The sequence below is a fragment of the Erithacus rubecula genome (genome assembly GCF_903797595.1).
Source record: "Erithacus rubecula genome assembly, chromosome: 5".
Classification (NCBI taxonomy): Eukaryota; Metazoa; Chordata; class Aves; order Passeriformes; family Muscicapidae; genus Erithacus; species Erithacus rubecula.
This window is the reverse complement of record NC_136687.1, coordinates 1,803,956-1,823,706: the sequence shown is the minus strand read 5'-3', so window position 1 is coordinate 1,823,706 and position 19,751 is coordinate 1,803,956. Positions and strand designations below refer to the sequence as shown.

Sequence of the window (19,751 nt, the reverse complement as noted above, 5' to 3'; positions counted from 1 at the left end):
CACAGGGTGTGATTTTGGGATGTTTCTTGTGCAGGCCCAGGAGCTAAACTGGATGATTCTCCTAAGTCACTTCCAACTCAGGATATTCTATGATTCTTGGGGGTGCTGAACCATCTGAGGAAGAACAGGAGGCAAAGCTGTTGTAGGCAAGAAACAAAAGGAAAAACAACAGCAGGTTCTACATTGAGAGATGTATTGCCACAATAAATGAGTCAAAAAGCTGCTCAAATTGTGTGTTTTAATGAACAAGAGCAGCAAATGCATCCTGTATAAGAAGCTGTGGAAAAGCTTCACTAGGACACCTCATTTAAGGTAGCTTTCCAATGAAGCAGGAGCAGAACTGTGCTGTCTGGAGTTGGAATTATCCAGGCTTTTCTTCCCCAGGTGGGGAAAGCATTGACATTCCTATGGGACCACCACTGGGGTCACTGGGAACAGGCACCTGTAACACCTGAAAACCCATATTCCTACACTCATTTCAGCACCAGGGTTCCTGAGAGAGTAGAAATGGACTTTCCCTCAAAGATCCTGGGGAAAGGTAACAACAAGAATGACCTGAAAGATTCTGCTGATTTTCTAGTTAACCCTTCAAAATCTCCCTGCATCCAAACCAGAGCTCCATGTCCAGCAGCAAGAAGAGCTACACCACAGACAGTCCAGACCAACTTTGCTTTTCTATTATCACACACCTGAAGAAAGCAGGGAGCAAAACCAAAGGACAGACTGGATCAACTCCCATCTCTTACCACTGGCAATCTCACATCCCAGCAGGAGGACCTAAACAATTCTCACCCTAAAGCTCCCCTCAGATGGGACAGAACAAATGGCCTTGGAAGTCTGTCTGAAAAACAAGGAAGTAAAAGACAGAGAACATCTCAATTAACCATTCATTCTATTTTCCTTTCCTTATTCTAAAGGTTTATACACAATCCTCCAGGGATTTCACAGAATCATAGAATGGTTTGGGTTGGAAGGGACCTTAAAGCCCATCCAGTCCCTCTCCCTGCCATGGCAGGGACACCTTCCACTGTCCCAGGTTGTTCCAAGCCCCATCCAGCCTGGCCCTGGACAATTCCAGGGATCCAGGGGCAGCCACAGCTCTTCTGGGCACCCTGTGTCAGGGCTCACCACCCTCACAGGGAAGGATTCCTTCCCAATATCCCATCCATCCTGCCCTCTGGCAGTGGGAGCCATTCCCTGTGTCCTGTCCCTCCATCCCTTGTCCCCAGTCCCTCCCCAGCTCTCCTGGAGCCCCTTTAGGCTCTGGAAGCTCTCCCTGAAGCCTTCTCTTCTCCATGCTGAACAACCCAAGCTCCTTGGGTCTGCAAGACAGAAGGGGTTGAAGATAAGAAATTTTATTAAGTTAACTGAATGTTCATAGTCCTAAAACAGCTTCCCTTCAGCTTCCATCTTCTGTCTTCTTTCTGACCAGCTTTGGGGCATCCCAAAACCAGGGTCTGTGCAGGGAACGTGGATTCCAGCAGGGATGTCCCCTCTGTTACCTACAGGCTTCCTCTTCCACATGTTTATTTGCTACCTACGTGCTCCTCCACCACAGGAAAAGGCAGTTTCTTAGGAAGAACAAAGCTAAATAAAGAAGTTTCTCCTCACTGAAGGAGGTCAGGAAAGCACATCCCCATCCACACTCCTTCCTGTCAGCCCCGGTGACGATGCCCAGCATTGTCTTTTTCCCATTTGGCTTAAAAACTGCTGTGATTTAATCCCTGTCCAGTGAGCAGCCCTGATGGAGACAGGGCTGTGCTGTTCCCAGGCCAGACATCTGTCAGTGCAATAGAGGCAGGGAGGGAATGGTGACTCTGGCTGGCCCTTTGCTCCTGCTTTCCATGATTTCCTGGGGATGGCAGGGAGCCCAGCACGGGGTGGGGGTGAGGAGCAGGGATAACATTGTCACTCTTTGGCTGCATCTCTCCCCCAGAAGCTGTTGCAGCACACGGGAGAAAGCTGACAGATAACAAGGCCATTAATTAGCTGATTGTTAAAGGCAGGGTTCATGGGAAGCAGTTCTTCAGGGACTACACCCTGGCTGAAAAGCTGGAGTAAAAGCAGGCACTTCTCCTAAATCAGGCTGCTGATGGACTGTGTGATTTTTCAGCTGCATTTAACCTGTCCAGATCACCACCTCCTTCCCACTTCTCACTAATACCTGGGAATCAGCTTTAAACACCTCTGTGGAAAGGGAAATGAGGGCTTAGCAGGGACACAGGAACAACTCAGAGATTAATTTCTCTGTTAACATTTTCTGAGGAGCTATACACAGACCCCAAAGGTGCAGACATTACCCTCAGAGGTCCCACTCTGGTCATCTTCCTGAGACTCAAGCAGATGTGGGATAAGCAAGAAGAGCCAAAATCCTTTCCCATCCCCAGAATTCCCCCAGTTATCCCAGAAGGAATGGAAGGAAGGTGGGAAAACTACAAATAAATTATATGAGCATCACACCCTGGGGAACCCCCCCATGTTAGTGCCTCTTTCCTTTTGGGGACTGACCAAATGGAGTGACAATGACCCTGACCTTCCTTGAAAGCACTGCTCTCCTTCCACAAGGAGAATTCAGGTCTCCTCAATCAAGCTCATGACAGATCCTGGCTGACCCCAGTGCAGGGCAACAGCCTCTCCCAAGGAACTTTCTGCTGGAGAAATGAAGAGCTGAGCAGTCTTCAAGCAGTCTGATTGCTCTGCTTCCTCATAACCAAATAAAGTCTTCTGTGAGACATCCCTACAGCTATTAAAAATTCAGGCTACTACAAACAAAAAAGCAGCAAAACTTGTACTGAGGTAGAAGAAGTCAGCCAAAAAAAGATTGGATAAGTGCCTGGAAAAAGCCTAAGGACTTTCCAGATGAATTAGTGAGGCAAAGCTCTGGAGGTACAGGGGTGCTTTTCCTTTCACTCCAGGAAAATTCATCACAGAGAGACCCTGCCTTGCTAAAATCCAGTTTCAGAGACTCCACATGCACAGTGAAACTCAGGAGAGACCCCTTGTACTTTGAATTCCCTAGAATTTGGTATCCAGCTGACAAGATAACTGGGGCTAGAGTGTCCCAGATGGAGCAGCAGAGCAGAGGGCACAGGCTGGAGGGCAGCAGCAGCTGCAGGGGAAGGCAGGCAGGGTGTGAGTGGCTGTGCACACAGGGCAGGCCTTTGGAATGGTGACAAATTTAGCCCTGCTCATTCAGGAATACATTTTCCACTGTTCATGCCAGTCCTACATCCTGATTAGGCTTTGCATCCATCATGGGTTGCTGCCTGTTTTGTGGGGGGTGCTCTCTTTTTAATTTAGGACAGGGTGTGTCACAGCCTTGGCTACCTCAGCCTCCTCTGAAGGGATGAGATGACATGATGGTGGGATTGCTAATAAAAACATGAGCAAGGCCTGGGAGCTCCTGGGAGACAAGGGAAGACCCTGACCTCAGGATTTAGTGATCTCTAAGATGACTTTTTATGACAACTTCAAGGTGCTTTAACAAAACCAATTATACAACCCACTTCCAAAAAACAGACCTAGAGCTGCAAAACTGAAAATTCCAGCACTCATTTCACCACCAGTTAAAGCAACAGAACTTTGACCAAAAAAAAAAAAAAAAAAAAGAGATTAAATAAACTCCAATGAACATGCAAAACCCCCCAACAGAATCACAGAATGGTTTGAGTTGGAAGAGACTTGAGTATTGTATTGTTCCACCCCCCCTGCCATGGGCAGGGACATCTTCCATCAGACCAAATTATCCAAGCCCCATCCAACCTGGCCTTGGACACTGCCAGGGATGCAGGGGCAGCCTTTGCCAGGGTCCCACCAGTGTCACAGCAATGCTGGGGAAGTGGGGACACCACAGAACACAAACCCTGGCAGGCTCAGCACGTGTGAAACACCCTCTGCACTTTATGCCAGAGGAAAATGTCCCCAAAGCCACACACCTGCTGCTCATGCTCCTGCTGCCCTCCCTCCAGGGTACTTGTATTTCTTACAGCCATTTCAACTGGGTATTTTTATGAGATCACACATCTTGCATGAATTCCCACCTTTCCTAGGCAGAGCAGGGAATAAACCACAGCCAAATACTGAAATCAGCACAGACCCTCCAGCCTGGCACCCCAAGGAGCCTGGGACAAGCAGCTCAACAAAACCACGAGCTGCTCCTGCAAGGAATTCCAACAGGCTTTGGAGGAAGGCAGAGGAAGCCCCTCCCAGCAAGAGCAATTAGGGGGCTGGCTGATGTCCCCTGCTTGGCTCCAGCTGTCCCTTACACATTTTTTATCACCACGAGTGGCTGCAGACATTTTTACAGGCCATAATGTGAAAGCCTTTTCTGTCTCCTAGTGATAAAGATATCCTGTGGCAGTGATAAGCTAATTAGGTGTTGTGTAAAGAAGATTAACTTTTAATGTGCTGTTCTCTCATGTCACTGGCTGCCCCTTTCTCTCTCCCCTTTAAAAGAAAGGGTAGATTTACCAAATTAATCATTTCTAAAACACAGGTGCCTTGTTATGGCCTTTATCTTACCAGGTTTATCTCAAAGCTAAGTGGATCTCATCTGTGCATTCCCTTCTCATTTTGGAGTCTGCCCTCCCTTTGCTGGAGATTTTCCTATCATCTTCCAGACAGGATGATCACCAAGCCCTGCATGCACTTTGGCAGTGTTCCATTTACATAAATAATGCTGCTCACTGCAGTATTTTCATTTACTCTTTCTAGCCCCAGTTGCTGTTAATCTTCCTCCACACACATCTCACCTGTCTTTTCTTCCTGCCTGAAAAAATTCTCATTTGTTTTTTAATTCAGTAATATGAAAAATTGTTCAGATGAATTATATCCACCTGCATTTGTCCAAGATGTTGTTCACAGGTTGATAAATACTTCCCACAATGAGATTTCTTTGAAATTCCTACTATCCCTCTCTAAAACTGGAAGGATTTTGTGCCATCCCATCACCCATTCCAGTTCAGAAACACAGGACAGTGCCAAAAATCTTTTCAAATGAAAAAAAAAAATCCCTTTTTCTGCTCCCCACCCAATTCTTGATAATTCTTTACAGGCTACAATGACTTTTCTAATGCTCCCAGACATATTTTTAAACAAAGTATGCAAGAGTAACCTGAATCTAGTGAGTGTTCAGCCAAGAGTCAAACAGTGAAGTTTTGCTGTCAGATGAAAATCTGAAGGTTTGAGGCACAGCTACAGCCTGATGAAAATACTCATGTTTTGTTCCATTTTCTACAACCCACTGAGAGATCACATTACCTGCAGGCCCAGACAGTCTGCACTGACCCCTCTAAATGTACATTTAAAAAATGTGGGGAATAATTATAATTAACTTTGGCAAGCAAAAAAGTTAAAATAAACTTCCAACTGAAGTTCATGCTGGTCTGAATCTCCCAGAAAAGATTTTCCTTTCCTTCTGATGCAAAAAAAAAAAAAAAGTTACAATTCCTGCCACACTGCAGTGACTTTGGCACACCATACAGCATTTCACAGTATTTATAACCAATAAAAAGTCACAGGGATATAATACTTATCTGCTTGTTTCTGGTTTTGCCTTCTACTTTGTTTAGCAATTTGATCTCTCCACTGTACTTTTAATAAATAGCAACTTTCTCCAGCAAATTACTGGATCTCCCCAGAAATAGTTGCTGCAAGTGATTATATGGATGACAAACATGGAAATATTGTTATTCCTCACCCCAGAGTCAAACCCACATCAGGGATAAATGAGATGCAGAGAAGCAGATGAGAGAAAAACTTAGCATTGGTTTGGTTTTTTTCCCCCCCAAAGAAAGACATCACCATTTTTCTACCTTTATCCTGGAATGTTCTGACTGCCAAAAGGTCTCAGCGTTCCAGGCAAATCTACCACCTGAGCAAGCAGCTGGACACCAACCTCGTTGTATAAATCACTGAATTCTTCAACCACATCTTTCGGGATCCTCTGCCCGCTGTTGGTGAGGTGATAAGCAACCCCATTCTTGGAGTAAAGGCTGATCCGCCCAACGCTCCTCTCACTCTCTGTGGTCTCTTCAAGCAAACCATTGTCTTCTGCTAGATGATAGACTGGGTTTCCATGTGAACCATGAATCCAAGTAGCTCCCAGTTCAAAAGTGGCATGCCCTGCAGGAGAGGAAGCCAAGCAAACTGGTTAGGGAATGATTGTTTTCCTGGAAGTTTCTCAGCTCAACCATGAATAACGTGCAGGAGCAGAATTGCCCAAGGACAACACCTTTGAAAATCACTTAGGGGAGTTTCTCTTTTAAATTCAATGCCAGCATTCTTCAAACTGATCCTTTGGGATACAGGTCCCTTTGGGATACACAGTGACACACCTCTGATACTTAAGAAGAAATTCCCAGTTCTCACCATAGCTGTTGCCAGCAGGGACATGTAGGAAAATATGGATTGCAACATTGGCCTGAATACTGAACCTTGTCCTGTGACTAAAAATGGTTGTTACTTACAAATACACCTTGGATTAACTGCAATAAAAAATGCATTTCCATTTCCCAAATGAGTAAACAGGTTGCATTTTATTATTTATGCCTTTGGAGATTTATATTTCAGGTTCTTTAAGAACAGGCACTGTCGGGCTAAACTCCAACAGCATTTTGCTTTCATCACCTGTACTCTCTGCTTGAAAAACACAGAGTTTGGTCAGCCCCACTGCCCCCATCCCTTACAACTGTCAGGATTTGCACCATGGCTTTGTACCCCTCAAATCTAGCACTGCCAGACTGGGCTGAGAGCACGGAGGGATGCTCAGCAGCTGAAAGCAGGCACTAAAAATAAGCTTGGGCTGTATCTTCCCCCCATATTTTGACAGATTCTCAGAAGGCCAAAGCTGGTTTAAAGTCTGACCAAGCTGGGCACTCCCAGCATCCCCCCAGCAGTGTGGGAATGCCTGATTAAGCAGGGCAGTGAATAGGATCCTGCTTGATGAAGAAAGGATGGTGCAGTTCCCAGCTATCATTTGCTGTTTAAGATGTAAATGTATGCTCAGAGTGAGAGGCACTGCAGCACTGAGCTGTGCTGCAGTCAGGTTTAAAGGGTGAAAGCTCCAAGGAATGCTGTTCCTTGCCTCTGAGGGAAGCTCCATGGATCTCATTTTCCAAGCAGCCCCTTTGTCAGTGAGAACTGTGCTGACTGCCCTTCAAACCCTGCAATACAGCACAGCTCCTGCTTCAGAGAGCAGCACCAACACACAACCATGAACACTTCAGGTGCCACCAACTCCAACACAGCCCTGAGCACCCAGCCAGGAGGAAATGACAGAACACTGGCAGCCAAAGGCAGAGAGCTCATCAATATTGCAAGTGGCAGTCCCCTGCTTAATGCAATCCTCCTGAACTCAGCCCAAGTCATGCTGCCTCCTGCTCCAGGGCAGGAGCTTGGTCTCTGCTGCACAACAATCCTGCTGGAGACACTCATCTTTGAAAGAAAACAATCTGCCAGCAGGTTCTGCTGCTGCCTTAGTGCTTGGTGACAGTGGTGATGTGTTCCAAGTTTTACTGTTCAGCTGTGTGGAACATAATCAAATACCAACAAATTAAAAGCTAATTCTTGCCTGTAATATTCATGCTCACTATCATTACTACCAAGCAGATAAGCCAGGTCTTACCAGGTGTAAGTTAAATGATTAATTATTTAGAAGTGTAAAATTAAATAAAATGCTTTTTAAATAGAAACAGGCAGTTTACTTTCAGAGCCTTAATGATTTTAGGTTCAATATTAATCTACTTGGAATGAATCATCCCACACAACCAAAAAAACCAAAACCAGAGAAACACACAGATTGTGCATCAACCCTCCTGGATACAAATGGCAACTTCCACATTTCCCTTTGCAGCCCTGGCAATTTCTTGGGCATCCTGTTGTGAAGTAGCAGCAGTGGACACAGATGTTATATAGTTCACGTGCAGGAAACACACAGTGCACAAACACACAAACCCTGTGCTAGAATCAAACCTCTGGATATCCAAATTACTCCTTGGGACTGAGAAAAAATAGTCTGTGCACTTGAAGGAAAATATTGTTCCCTACAATACGTGGCTCAGTAAGGGGGAAGGATTCAGATGTAACCCTGAGAAGGTGCCACAATGCCACAGAATGGTTTGGGGGTTGGAAGGGACCTTAAAAATCATCTAATTCCCACCCCCTGCCATGGGCAGGGACACCTTGCACTGTCCCTGGGTGCCCCAAGCCCTGTCCAGCCTGGCCTTGGACACTTCCAGGGATCCAGGGGCAGCCACAGCTTCTCTGGGCACCCTGTGCCAGGACCTCACCACCCTCACAGGGAAGAATTTCTTCCTAATTCGTAGCTCTGCTGAAATTTAAATCAGATCTTTAGTCAAGTGTGCAGACAGGGGAGAGGCCAGAGCCAGAACACAGATCCACCTTGGCAGAGAACTGCAGCCCACACCCACACAGGGCAACCTTGAGAGCTTGCAGAAGGTAAGAAAAGACAGTTTGTAGTTTTAAAAAATTACTAAAAAACTGAGACTTTTGATGGCAGCCTCTGGCTCTGCAACTAACAGTTCCATCTACAAACAGAGATCACCTCCAGACTGAAACACCTCCTCTTGTCTCCAGTTAATTAAGAGGTGTTAATGAGGAGTAGGTGGATTCCCAGCAAAGGCAAAGATGTGAGTTACTGGTAAAGGTGGGCAAAGAGAAGAGAATCAATCTGGGTACTAAAACAACAAAACTATTTCACAGGTGCACTGGGAGAATGATCTGTTGCTCCCCCAAGATTTCAGCTCTTTCACACTTCCCTCCTCTCAGGGGCATGATCCAGGATATTTTTAATACAGCAGATTGTGAGTAAAGGACACACTTCCCATCCTAACCTCTATGCCAAGTCTCAGCAGAATGTAAAGTGCCCTCCTCAAACCCCTGGAGATTAGATTTTTCCAACTGCCTTTCCACTGGTTTCCCCTCTGCAAGTTCACAGGAGGCTGCTGTTTATTTACTGTGGTGAGTTTATCAAGTAAAACACAGTAAGTGATGTAAGCACCTAAGAAATAAAAAGAAAGCAGAGCAGCAAGAGGGCAAAGGTAATATCAGTGGGATCAGAAACAGAATTAGTTAATTGAAATCAGGAAAGCAATTCAGGAAAAGCTGAGAGCTTCATGCCTCCTGCAGAGAAGAGACAGGCAATGTCCTTCTGGATACCAGGAAAAGCTTCATGACTCCTGTGCTGTGAAGGACAATGTTTGTTCCAGGAGTTTTGCCTGTAGAGATTTTTAAATTCATCTGGCATGCAAATATCCAGACTCTGAACCTTTATTACACACAAAGAAAGGAGGCTGCAGAGGTAGGAAAGCTGAAAATCAGGATTAAGGAATACACTGAAGATGTTTTTCCAGCAGCCTGATTCCAAGTGGGTAGTGCCCTACACAGTAAATTAGTTCTAGGGAAATGAATGGGGTTGTTTGTAAAGCAGAACAGCTTGGGGTTTCCCCTTTCCAAAGGCTCTAAGCTCTGAGAAACAGCTCTTCAACAGCCTGGAGATTTACTGGCTGCTCCTGGGAAAGAGTCAAGCTGGAAAACCTGGGTGGAAACCATCTGTGTACAGTTACTCAATCACACAGACCTGTTACACAGAGCTCTTCCTGTGCAAGAGAAAACAACCACCCAAATCTTTTATTTCATGGAAACACAGAAAGCCCTGGGTCAGAACTGAGGCACGAGACAGCACAGAACCAACCACCCACCCTGAGAGGCACCCAGGGAATTCAATATTTCCACTCCCAACACCACCACACCTCCAACCATTCCTCACACACACATAACCTGTTGGAGTCAGTGAGTCAGGGGTGTCTCTGAATTCTTCAGAGAGAAATCAGAGTGCAGGGATTGAATAAGCTTTAGAGTCAGTTCTGATGTTTTTAGTAAGTAAAAGGTCTCAAATGCCACAGTAGCAGCGAGTGTTCTACTGAAGGTTGCAAACATACTGATATCTTCCATAGAGGCTCCTGGACCACAGCTGTAGACAGTGCTTAGATATAATAGAGTTATAGTAAGAATATTGCTTACATTTCTTAGATAGAACAAGACAGATTGTATGTGTAGTCTATATGTAACCTGGTAAAAGAAACTGGAATTCTAATAGGTTAAAGAGGTGTCTTAGCTTGTTGGAAAAATCCTCTATAAGAGTATGTACTGAGAGAGTTGCTGCTTTTAGCCATTTGCTTTTAGCCATTGTGGCTTCTGCCCATTTGCTTACTGCTGCCGCTTTCGCCATTGCTTTTGCTGTTACCTGTTGAGACCCACACCCTTTGTAACAAGCAACCCTTGTAAGCACCAGCTGCTTTTTGAACAGCAGCCGGGGACGGGAGCGGGCAGGGCGGGCAGGACTCACCCAGCTGCACGCTCTGCACGCGGCCCCCGATGCGCTCGCTGGCCTCGAGGACGGTGACGCGCGTGAAGCCGCTGTCCAGGAGCGCCTTGGCTGCCGACAGGCCCGCGAGCCCCGCACCCACCACGACTATTCGAGGCTGTCGCTTGCTCCGTAGGCCACTACTAAGAGGATCATCCGTGCTGTCTGCAGATATTTCACAACTTTGCATGCCGTCCAAGCTCTCTTTCTAAGGGACCTGTGGGAGGAAGAAGGAAGGGGGTGTGTTCAGGGAGATCAGATGTAGCTTATTCTCTGAGAAGAAATGAAGAAGTCCAGTGAGTCAGACCCAGCCTTCAATATGGGATGTACAGAAAGGATAACTGAGGTCAAGTTGAAATGCAAAATAACTTTTTAGCCTGGAGCATCAAGAACTCCAGAAATCTCCACCCTTTCATGCCGTGTAGAAGTCAAAGGACTTCCAAAGTCCCATCTTTTTATATCACCTCCAAAAGTGGTAATTTTGTGGTGAAGACTTTTAAAAGAAAGAGAACCACGTCCCCAGTGCTGACAAGCTCCACAAGCCAGCAATGAAGCTCCACTCTGCCACTGTGGCAACCACAAAGCCTGAATTTCAGATCTTCTAAGTAGGGGAGGAGGTAAGGAGGATTTAGCTCAAAGCAAGGAGCTGGGATCTCAAACCAGCCATTACAGAAATGGGACAGACAGGAAAATGTTTCAAGTGATGAAAGTCAACAAGGGCCAGTCCAAAATTTCACAAAATGCAGCCCCTGGAGCCAACACTGTCCTGCCACATCAAGGTCAGCCTCAGGCTTAGATGAGGAGAGATTCAAACCCACACCAGTCCTTACTAGTCCAAATCTACCCAAAACTCCACCTACCAATATATTCAACTGCTCCTCCAAGCAGGACCTGTTTTCCTTTGCAAACTCCTAGAAGACACCATTTTACTGCCATCTCCCCTCATTTTTCAGGTCCCATCACATCATTTCAGTAGGTGGGACCGTGGTTAAGGTTCAACCCTGACCAGGGATGACCAGGGCAGGATGTCTTTATTCACAAAAGCCAACATGTGCTTAACTGGTTCTGGGTGGCTCACACCTGCCCTCAGGAGCACAAAGAACAGGGTGCAGAGATTCCTGCCCCTCCAGACTGAGCTGGCATGAGCCCCAACTTGCAAAGGATAAACACACAGCCCAGGATTTATCAGCCCTGGAATCAGCTGATGCCCAGTGATTTGGGTAAAGCAGGCACACAATTCCTTGCCTCTCCCTCCTCCCTCCCCAAACACAGGAGCCCAAAGTGTGCTGCCTCTACCTGTTGCCAAGCTGCTGGATATCCATTCTGAGTTCTTCCTCAATTCTCCCAACATTTGGCCACTGAAAGAGATTCCTACTCCTCTCTTCCATCACCAGAAGAGTTGACTTAAAACACTGCTGGCCTACTGCAGCATATGATCACAGGAACTAATGAAGCACAGAGCAAACAGCAGTTTCATTTGGAGAGTCCCTTTTTCTCCAGGATTGTATAGCACTTATGTATGTTGACCAAACAATATCCACTCTGGGTAAGGAAGCTGACACCAGACTGCAGATGGCAGGGATTTAGGCAGTGGTATGAAGAGGAGAGTGGTCCCACTGGAGCTCTGACAACTCTTTTGAAAATGTTTGGTTTCAACTGAAACAGCTTCAGCTCAATCCACCCTTCTGTGGACTCACCTGCAAGAGGGATTTGCACAGTGTGTGCAAACTCTGATTCTGCCAGTGCAGCTCGTCCCAACTGTCCCTGCATCAGCTCCAACTGCCACTGCAGCAGCTGCCAACGGCCACAGCCCAACAGGAGCAGGCAGACCACACAGTTCTGATGGACTGGACCTTCCAGCTCATCCCATTCCCCTCTCCTGCCATGGGCAGGGACACCTTCCACTAGCCCAGGTGCTCTAAACCTGGCCTTGGACACTGCCAGGGATCCAGGGGCAGCCACAGCTTCTCTGGGCTCCTGTGGAGGCCTCCCCACCCTCACAGGTAAGACCTTCATCCTAATGTCCAATCTAAAGCTCTCTTTAGTTTAAACTATTCACCCCTTGTTCTATCACTGTCTGCCTGTGTAAAAAGTAGCCCTTCTTTTTAGTAAACCCACTTGAGGCTCTGGCAGGTCTCTGAGCTCTCCCTGGAGGCTCCTCTTGTCCAGGTGAGCACCCTCAGCTCTCCCAGCCTGGCTCCAGCCTTGGAGCATCTCCTGGACTCCTCCAGACTCACTCCAGCAGCTCCACATCTCTCTGATGCTGGGGGTCCCAGCACTACAGGTGGGGACTCACTAGAACAGAACAAGAGAGAATTCCCTCCCTCAGACATTCTACAACCCTCTCTCATTCTGCTGGTAACACTTTGATCCATGTATTTCCATTTCCACAGTAAAGGAACATATTTTCTGCCATGGATATCCAGTAGAAATTGAAGAGGTTTAGCTCAGTTATTTAAGCACAGCTTTCCTAATCCTGGCTTTGGCATGCTCCTGTGAATTCCTCACATGAAAGCTCCAAGAAAATGTTTTTTCCTCCTGTTTCAGCATTTTAATACTGGATTAGAGGACCTGTCTAGACAGATGAGAAAATAACCGGGTATTTAGCGTGTACAGAACCCTGATTTGGAAACCACCCTTAATTAGCCAACAACCTGTACCATATGATCAGCAGGCAAAGGCAATTAAAATAAAGCAAAAGTTTGAGCTTTCCAACCAGGATCCACATTCCACAGTGGAATGAAGAGTGATACAGATATTGGAAGCCCTCACTACACTTTATTTCAGTATCAATTATTCCCCTGGCAGGCTCATGAGCGAGACAAGCACACAAAACAAATCACAGGATCACAAAGTTGGAAGAGACCTCCAAGCTCATCGAGTCCAACCCAAGCCCTAACACCTCACTAAACCATGGCACTGAGTGCCACATCCAATCTTTTTTTAAACACATCCAGGAATGGTGACTCCACTCCACCCAGGCAGATGATTCCAGTACTTGATCACTCTTTCTATAAAAAACTTTTTCCTAATATCCAACCTGTATTTCCCTTGGCACAGTTTAAGACTCTGTCCTCTCATTCTGCTGCCCATTGTGTGCAGTGCTCTCCCTTCAGCACTTGCCAAGTCACCAGTAAGGGTTTGAGCCAGTGGCTATTATCAGGTCCTCTGACACAAAGGCAGTTTGGCTTTTTACTTCCTCTTGATTGCCAAAAAGAGTTGTTTTTTTCTAATTTTGTTGGGATTTCTTTTATTATTTTCTCTTTTAATCACAGGGCAAGAAGTGTGTTGGCTGTTGCACTGTGAATCTCTCTCAAACTGTAATTTTATTTGGTGTCTATCAAAGAGCAAGGGTAGTGCCAAATCACAGCTTCATTCAAAATGAAATTCCCCTGCTTTGTCTTATTTACAGTGTTCCTGTGAGACAGCCAACAGGCACTGGTTACCCACAACAAGAAAATATCCAAATACACATCTTCCTTTTGTCTTGAACATACAGCTTCCATTCTCTTAGCTCTTATGCTTGTAAGTGCCTCATTCAGGATATTTTAATCACTTCTGCTTCCAGACTTGCCCCCTTTTCTCAGTGTCTACTACCATTCTGTCCTTGAGAGAAATTACCCTCTTTTCATCTCCTCCCACTCCTATCCATTTCTTTCACTCAAAATAAAACAAATCAACAAACACCTTTAAAATATCCCTAAAACCAACCTCTTCCAAAAAATATAAAAATCCTGAAGATAATTGCTGTTTTCCAGCAGACAAATCTTTGCAAAATGATATTTTCTAAGATGAGCATCTTTCTACCAAGCCAGAATCATGGGTTTCCATTTCTGGCATTTGTACCCACTACAAGTTCAGTGAGGTGACAACTTCCTGATTATTTTTCCCCCATTATTTTGCCATAAAACCTTGCAGGTCACAAGGAAGAAGCCAGAGAATTAAGGCAGTTTACAACTGCCCTCCTTACTACAACAATACTCTCTGACCAGGCAATTCTTCTAAGACCCTTCAGAAAAAGGTTGCTAAGGCTCCAACTACATAAAAATAGAAGACCAAAATAAACAAAAGCATTTCTCAAGGAAATCTGCTATTCTTAGCTCACCCAACTGCTCCTGTGGTAGCATTGTTGTAGCCCTGGTGAGACAAAGACTTGGGCAAGGCAATGCTCTGAAAACAAGGCTTGTGTGCTGAAGGCTTGGCTGGAGGTTGGTTGGGATTTGGGGGCTTGTTTGGGGTTTTCCACTAGGATTGGTTAATCTTTAAAAAGTGCCCTTCCTTCAGAGTCTGTATCACACAGCAGGCTGTCATTTATTTACCCATGGATGGGACTGCTGGCATTCCCAGACCAAATCCATGGTCATCCCATCTCACTCTGTCATTATTTCAGGTGTTGAGCTTGCATTTGCTGCCCACTGCCTTTCAGAGTATGGAGGGGAGGAGAGGAGGAGCAATCCATCCTGCATCCCTGTCTCTGGATGGCCAAGCTGAAAAGGAGCTTACAGACAGTTTAAAACTCTCACCTGACCTTTCTGAGTGCTCTTCAATTGTGTTGAATCGACAGCCTTCCCATTAACAAGGGTAACAGCCAGTCTGGAGGGTGAGAAATGCCTCATCAACACAAACAAATTCCCTGCTGACTGCACAAACCAGCAGAAAAAATTACCAGAAACACTTTATTCCCTGTAGGTTTTTATTTGATGAGAATTAAGCATCATCCCTAATCAGAAAGCTAAGCAATGATTGCATGTGTTTGAAAGGAACTTGGATAAAAGCAACAAGAGTCAGCTGAAAGACTAAATGGAAACACAAGAAATAAACACACTACTATTTCCTCATTATTTTAAGTGCAGCTATTCAAAATACTATCAACACACGAAAGGGCACTGCACACACATGTGTTTATAAGCAGGTTTGTCATCACAGCCTGAAAGTGTTTACAGAGAAAATTTGACACCAAATTAATTCAGTCTAAGCAAAGTGAGATTGAGAAACCAAGAGCAGAAGCTAGAAAAAAAAATCACAACAAAAATAAAATATCTAATTTTAACAATGACACTAATCAGCTGTTGAAATACTTTTCTCTAAAGAGAGAGGATATTGGTTGAAGCTTTCAGCTCAGGATCCAATCTGTCATAATCATTTACACTCCAGTCCCAGCAGAAGACTGGGCAGTAGTGCTGGGAATTATCTTGGTAATTCAGTGGAGATGGCCAGGTTTGAATTGCAAAATAAAATTTTGTGGCCTTTGCACCTCAGGAATCTACCATGATGAAAACAGTAACAAAACAAAAAATAATAATACCAGTAAACTTTTGATCCAGACTTTCAAAAGCCTTTTTTTAATAGATGCAATAACCTCTATTATTTCATCAGCTGCATAAGGAAAAGTGCTTATCTGAAAGCACTGGTAGCTGAGCCCAAAGGGAAAAGCTCCATGATAGAAACAGAAAGGTGACTTATTCAGCAGATGTAAAGACACTGCAGTTGTTAGGCCATTAACTCATTACACAGCTAGCACAACTTTACTGAGCATGGCTGTAGTGAGTAACCCTCACCTGAGTAACTGCAGTAACAAAATTTCCAATCATCATCTCTATTGCACCTTTTTCCCCATGCTGAGGGAGAAGTGCTCGGAAGGATTATTCTGATTGGAGCAATTTTATCTCCTTTAACACCTTTGCAGACTCAGGCTGTTCCCTGAGCACAGTCAGGACACATCATATCTCTGAGCAGATACAGACCTGAAGTGGAAGGGATTTCTGGGCTGGCTCCAGCACTGCCTGTCAGTGCCTCCCTCTGCTGTGAGCTGTGGTTCTCCACAGCTCCTGGCACAACCAGCAAGCATTTTGTAACTTCTCCCTCCTTCCCCCTTTCATCAGCCTTCTCAGACACAAGCACATTAATCCTTACTGCCTGTTATTTCAAGATGCTCTTTCCAAGCTCTCCAAGCTGCAAACATGTCCAACTGGAAGATGTCTCTTTTTCCCTTCTCCCTCCTTTGTAACCCAGCAGGCTGTATGCCAAACTCCCAACCCTTTTCAAAATCACCATTTACACCCTCTCAGGAGTGTTACTAATAGATCCCAAGTTCCCCACGTCAGTCAGACACAGGGGGTGACACGAGGCTGCTGTTCCAAGCTGTCTTTGTACAGGAGTTGTGCAAACAGCAGCCTGGGCCAGCTGCATCTGCAGCTCCACGGGAGCTTTACTGCACTGGAAGCAGACACACCTCATTTACTCAGCTGCCTGCAGAGCTGCAGGAGCAGGGTGAGGGTTCACAGCCTTCTCTGTCATGCCAGAGCCCTTCCCAAGCTCATACATCTGTGTGACTGACAGTACAGAACCACTGGGACCAAGGTTAACTGGTGTGACACTGGCACATGATGGCAGCTCACCTCCAGAGTGGCACTTCAGCTTCATGCTCAGGCTTTATCCAAGCCAGGATTTTAGTGTGAACAGGTTTGCCAGGTGGATGTAGCAGCTGGAACAAGTCACTCGGCCCCAGCACAGTCCTGCTCCCCTCTTTTGCAGGAATTGCCAGGTGTGGGCAGAAACCTGTTCTGACAGCTCATAGCAATTAAAGTGTGGGTCAGAAAGGCTCTGGAACACAGTGTTTTCCAATACTTGAAACAAAGGAGACACATGCAAAATCCCTGCTTTTCCTTTCCCTTCATCCCCCCATCACCTCTTCCTGCCTGACCAGAGCAAAGAGCTTTGCAGATGCTGCACAGGGACAGTGAGCCTGAGTGAGCAATCCTGCCTGGTCTCAAGGAGCTTTTGAGTGGAACATCTCCATCATCTCTGCAGCACCCTCTCCACTGCATCCCACACCATTTATCCTGCATGCCTCATCTCTGCCCACCAGCCCTCATGATAAAAAGATGACCACACTCATCTTTCTCACCATGGTGGTACAAAGAACCCAGACTCATAAAAACAAGCTAGAATCCTCTGCCACAAGTAAGTCATGTCCTGCCTTGTATTTCCACAGGCAGAACCTGAAATGATTTCCAGAGAATTTATAGGGGTGCTGTGAGAGAAAAACAAGTCAGAATTAAAGATAAATACTACCATCCCCTACATTTATCCCTGCAAAAGCCCAAGCCATCAAGCGTGGCTCAAGGCATTGAAAATGCTGCTCTTACATCAGCTCCCTGTACAAATTACTGACCCACCCAGAGGCTGACACACAGGGAGTGCAGGCTGGATCAGACATCAAGGAAGGGAAGGCATTCATGACACACCACGTGTACTCCTGGACAGCAGCTGCCAAAATGCTTCCTGTTCTTCCCACACACCAAACCTGCAGCTCGCTCCCAAACCTCCTCAGCACTGGTTTTCTGAAGGCAACAGGGACTTTCAGGCTGGCTCTGGGCTCTTCATCCTCTGGACACATCCCAAAAGAGACAGGGAAATACAGCATTAACCTTTGCCTGTCCAAACTCAGGTCTCCTTTACTCTGAGATGACCTTACCAAGCCTTAACTTCCCTCACTTCCCTCACTGTCTCTCCCCTCATCTCAGGAGAGACAGGGAAGGGGCCACATTAAATTGTCTCCTCCTCGCAAGCTGGGAAGAAGCTGTACTTCTTCACCAAATAACAAACTCTCTAAACTACTCCAAAAGTTAGGAAAGAGAAGAAGCCCAAAGCTGGTGGATATTAAAGCTGAGCCCATCAGACCTTATGCAGAATACAAGCTCCCACCACAGCACCACTCCATGGTCCTGCACTGCTGGCCCAGAAAGTGAAGCAGAAATGTTTGAGTTCTTCAACAACAACAAAAAAAAAAAATTGTTCTGAGAAATGGTATTTTTTTACAAGTATGATCCAGGACAGCCATCCCCTTTGCTTCCTTCCACACCACCATCATCCAGGAAAAACACAGGGAGGAGGCAGAGAATAAACCACAGTACTCAAAAGAACCACTTAGGCTGGAAAAGACCCTTAACCATCACGTTTCACATTTTATTATTAACTCTCAATCAACAAAGATGGTGGAACAAGTTCCAGAATAAGATTTCCTGCTGCGTTGGAGGCTCCAGGCACCTTCTCTGCCACTTGATTTTCCAGCAACACGTTGAGTGGTCCCCAGAAACACTCACCCCAATAAACCACCTCCACCCTCCAAAATCACCAGCTGGGAAAATCTCTGCACTTTTGAAGATTTAAAAAAGATTAAAACAAACAAAACAAACAAACAAACAAAAAAAAGGTCCCTGGATGATGCTTTTGATCAGGAAACCACTGCACATTTTTACCACTGTGATCCAACTTGTTTTAATGCCTGCAAATATCCCTTGAGTCAAATGAACTTGTTCAAAGCTGATTCACACCAAGGCTACTTTTTAAATTGGGTAGTTGTTGACAAGTAGAATATATTTAACAAGCCCCAAGCGTCTTGGCATGCAGTATAAAGACTTCCTATTATGAGCTGGGTTGGTTTTTGTTTTTTTTAAAGGGAGCATATGGGCAGAGCAGGTTGTCTGCCACAGGGCACTTCCATACAGTGCTTGGCACTGTCAGAACTGCACGGATATCCAAAAAAATAAACCAAGGAATGTCACGCCAAGAGCACAGGGGATGAATCACACCATTTAAAACCTGCTGATAAAATGCACTATTATGTGTTTTTCAAGTTTTCCTCATCTGAGGGAAAAGAAATGAAAATGATTGTGTTCCTCTGGCTGAAGGGTACTGTGAGAACGTGGCAGGCTGTGCAGAGGGGCTGGGATGGGGGAGCTGCTACCAGCAACACACCTTGGTGAGTGGGGCAGCATCTCAATTTACAGTGTGGGGATAAAATGAAGGACCAGAGGATTCTCTCCACCATCACAAACTCCCACTGGAGGCAGTCAACATCCCCAAGTGATTCCCAGAGAAATGGGCTGAGAATGTTGTCTGGGCTATGGAGCTTCTCCTGCCTCTGCATCCAGCAAGATCAGAACTGTAACGCTGTGGTTCAAGTGCCTGAGGCTACAGTATTGCACAGCTAAAAGGAGCTCCCCAGCAGGGACAAAAAGAACAGCTTTGGCTTGTTCCTTGGACAACAGAGGAGCAAATCCAGTAAATCCACTGCTCTGCAAAGCCCCTGCAGACAGAACAAGCACGTGCTGTAGCTGGCACATCAGGATCCCCTTGTTTTGGTGGATTGCACACAGGTAGAAGGTCCCATCTACCCAGAAGGGATCCCACAATATCCACCCATCTCAGAGACAGCTGATACTGCCACAACACTCTCCTGCTGTGTCAGGACAAGCTGCAAAGCACAGGGACACCAGCTGTGCTCAACCTGGCACAGTGAACAGGATATTCCCATCTTAACCCTGGTGACAGAAATCATGATCTGGCCAAGAATTCCAGTGTC

The 19,751-nt window shown here is 45.8% G+C and overlaps 1 protein-coding gene across 2 annotated transcripts in view; it reads right to left on the bottom strand.

The window, feature by feature from the left end:
- SMOX (spermine oxidase) overlaps positions 1-19,751 on the bottom strand; it is a 49,684-nt gene that overhangs the window by 13,242 nt on the left and 16,691 nt on the right. The window contains exons 1-3 of one of the 2 annotated variants that reach the window (XM_079307306.1): positions 12,082-12,106; positions 10,367-10,601; positions 5,897-6,123 (exon numbers count right to left, since the gene is read on the bottom strand). In XM_079307306.1, the coding sequence (XP_079163432.1) occupies positions 5,897-6,123; positions 10,367-10,574 (435 nt within the window). In that variant the 5' untranslated portion in view covers positions 10,575-10,601; positions 12,082-12,106. Of the gene's footprint in view, positions 1-5,896; positions 6,124-10,366; positions 10,602-12,081; positions 12,107-19,751 lie in introns of those variants that run through there. The other variant, XM_079307305.1, reaches the window with a different exon arrangement.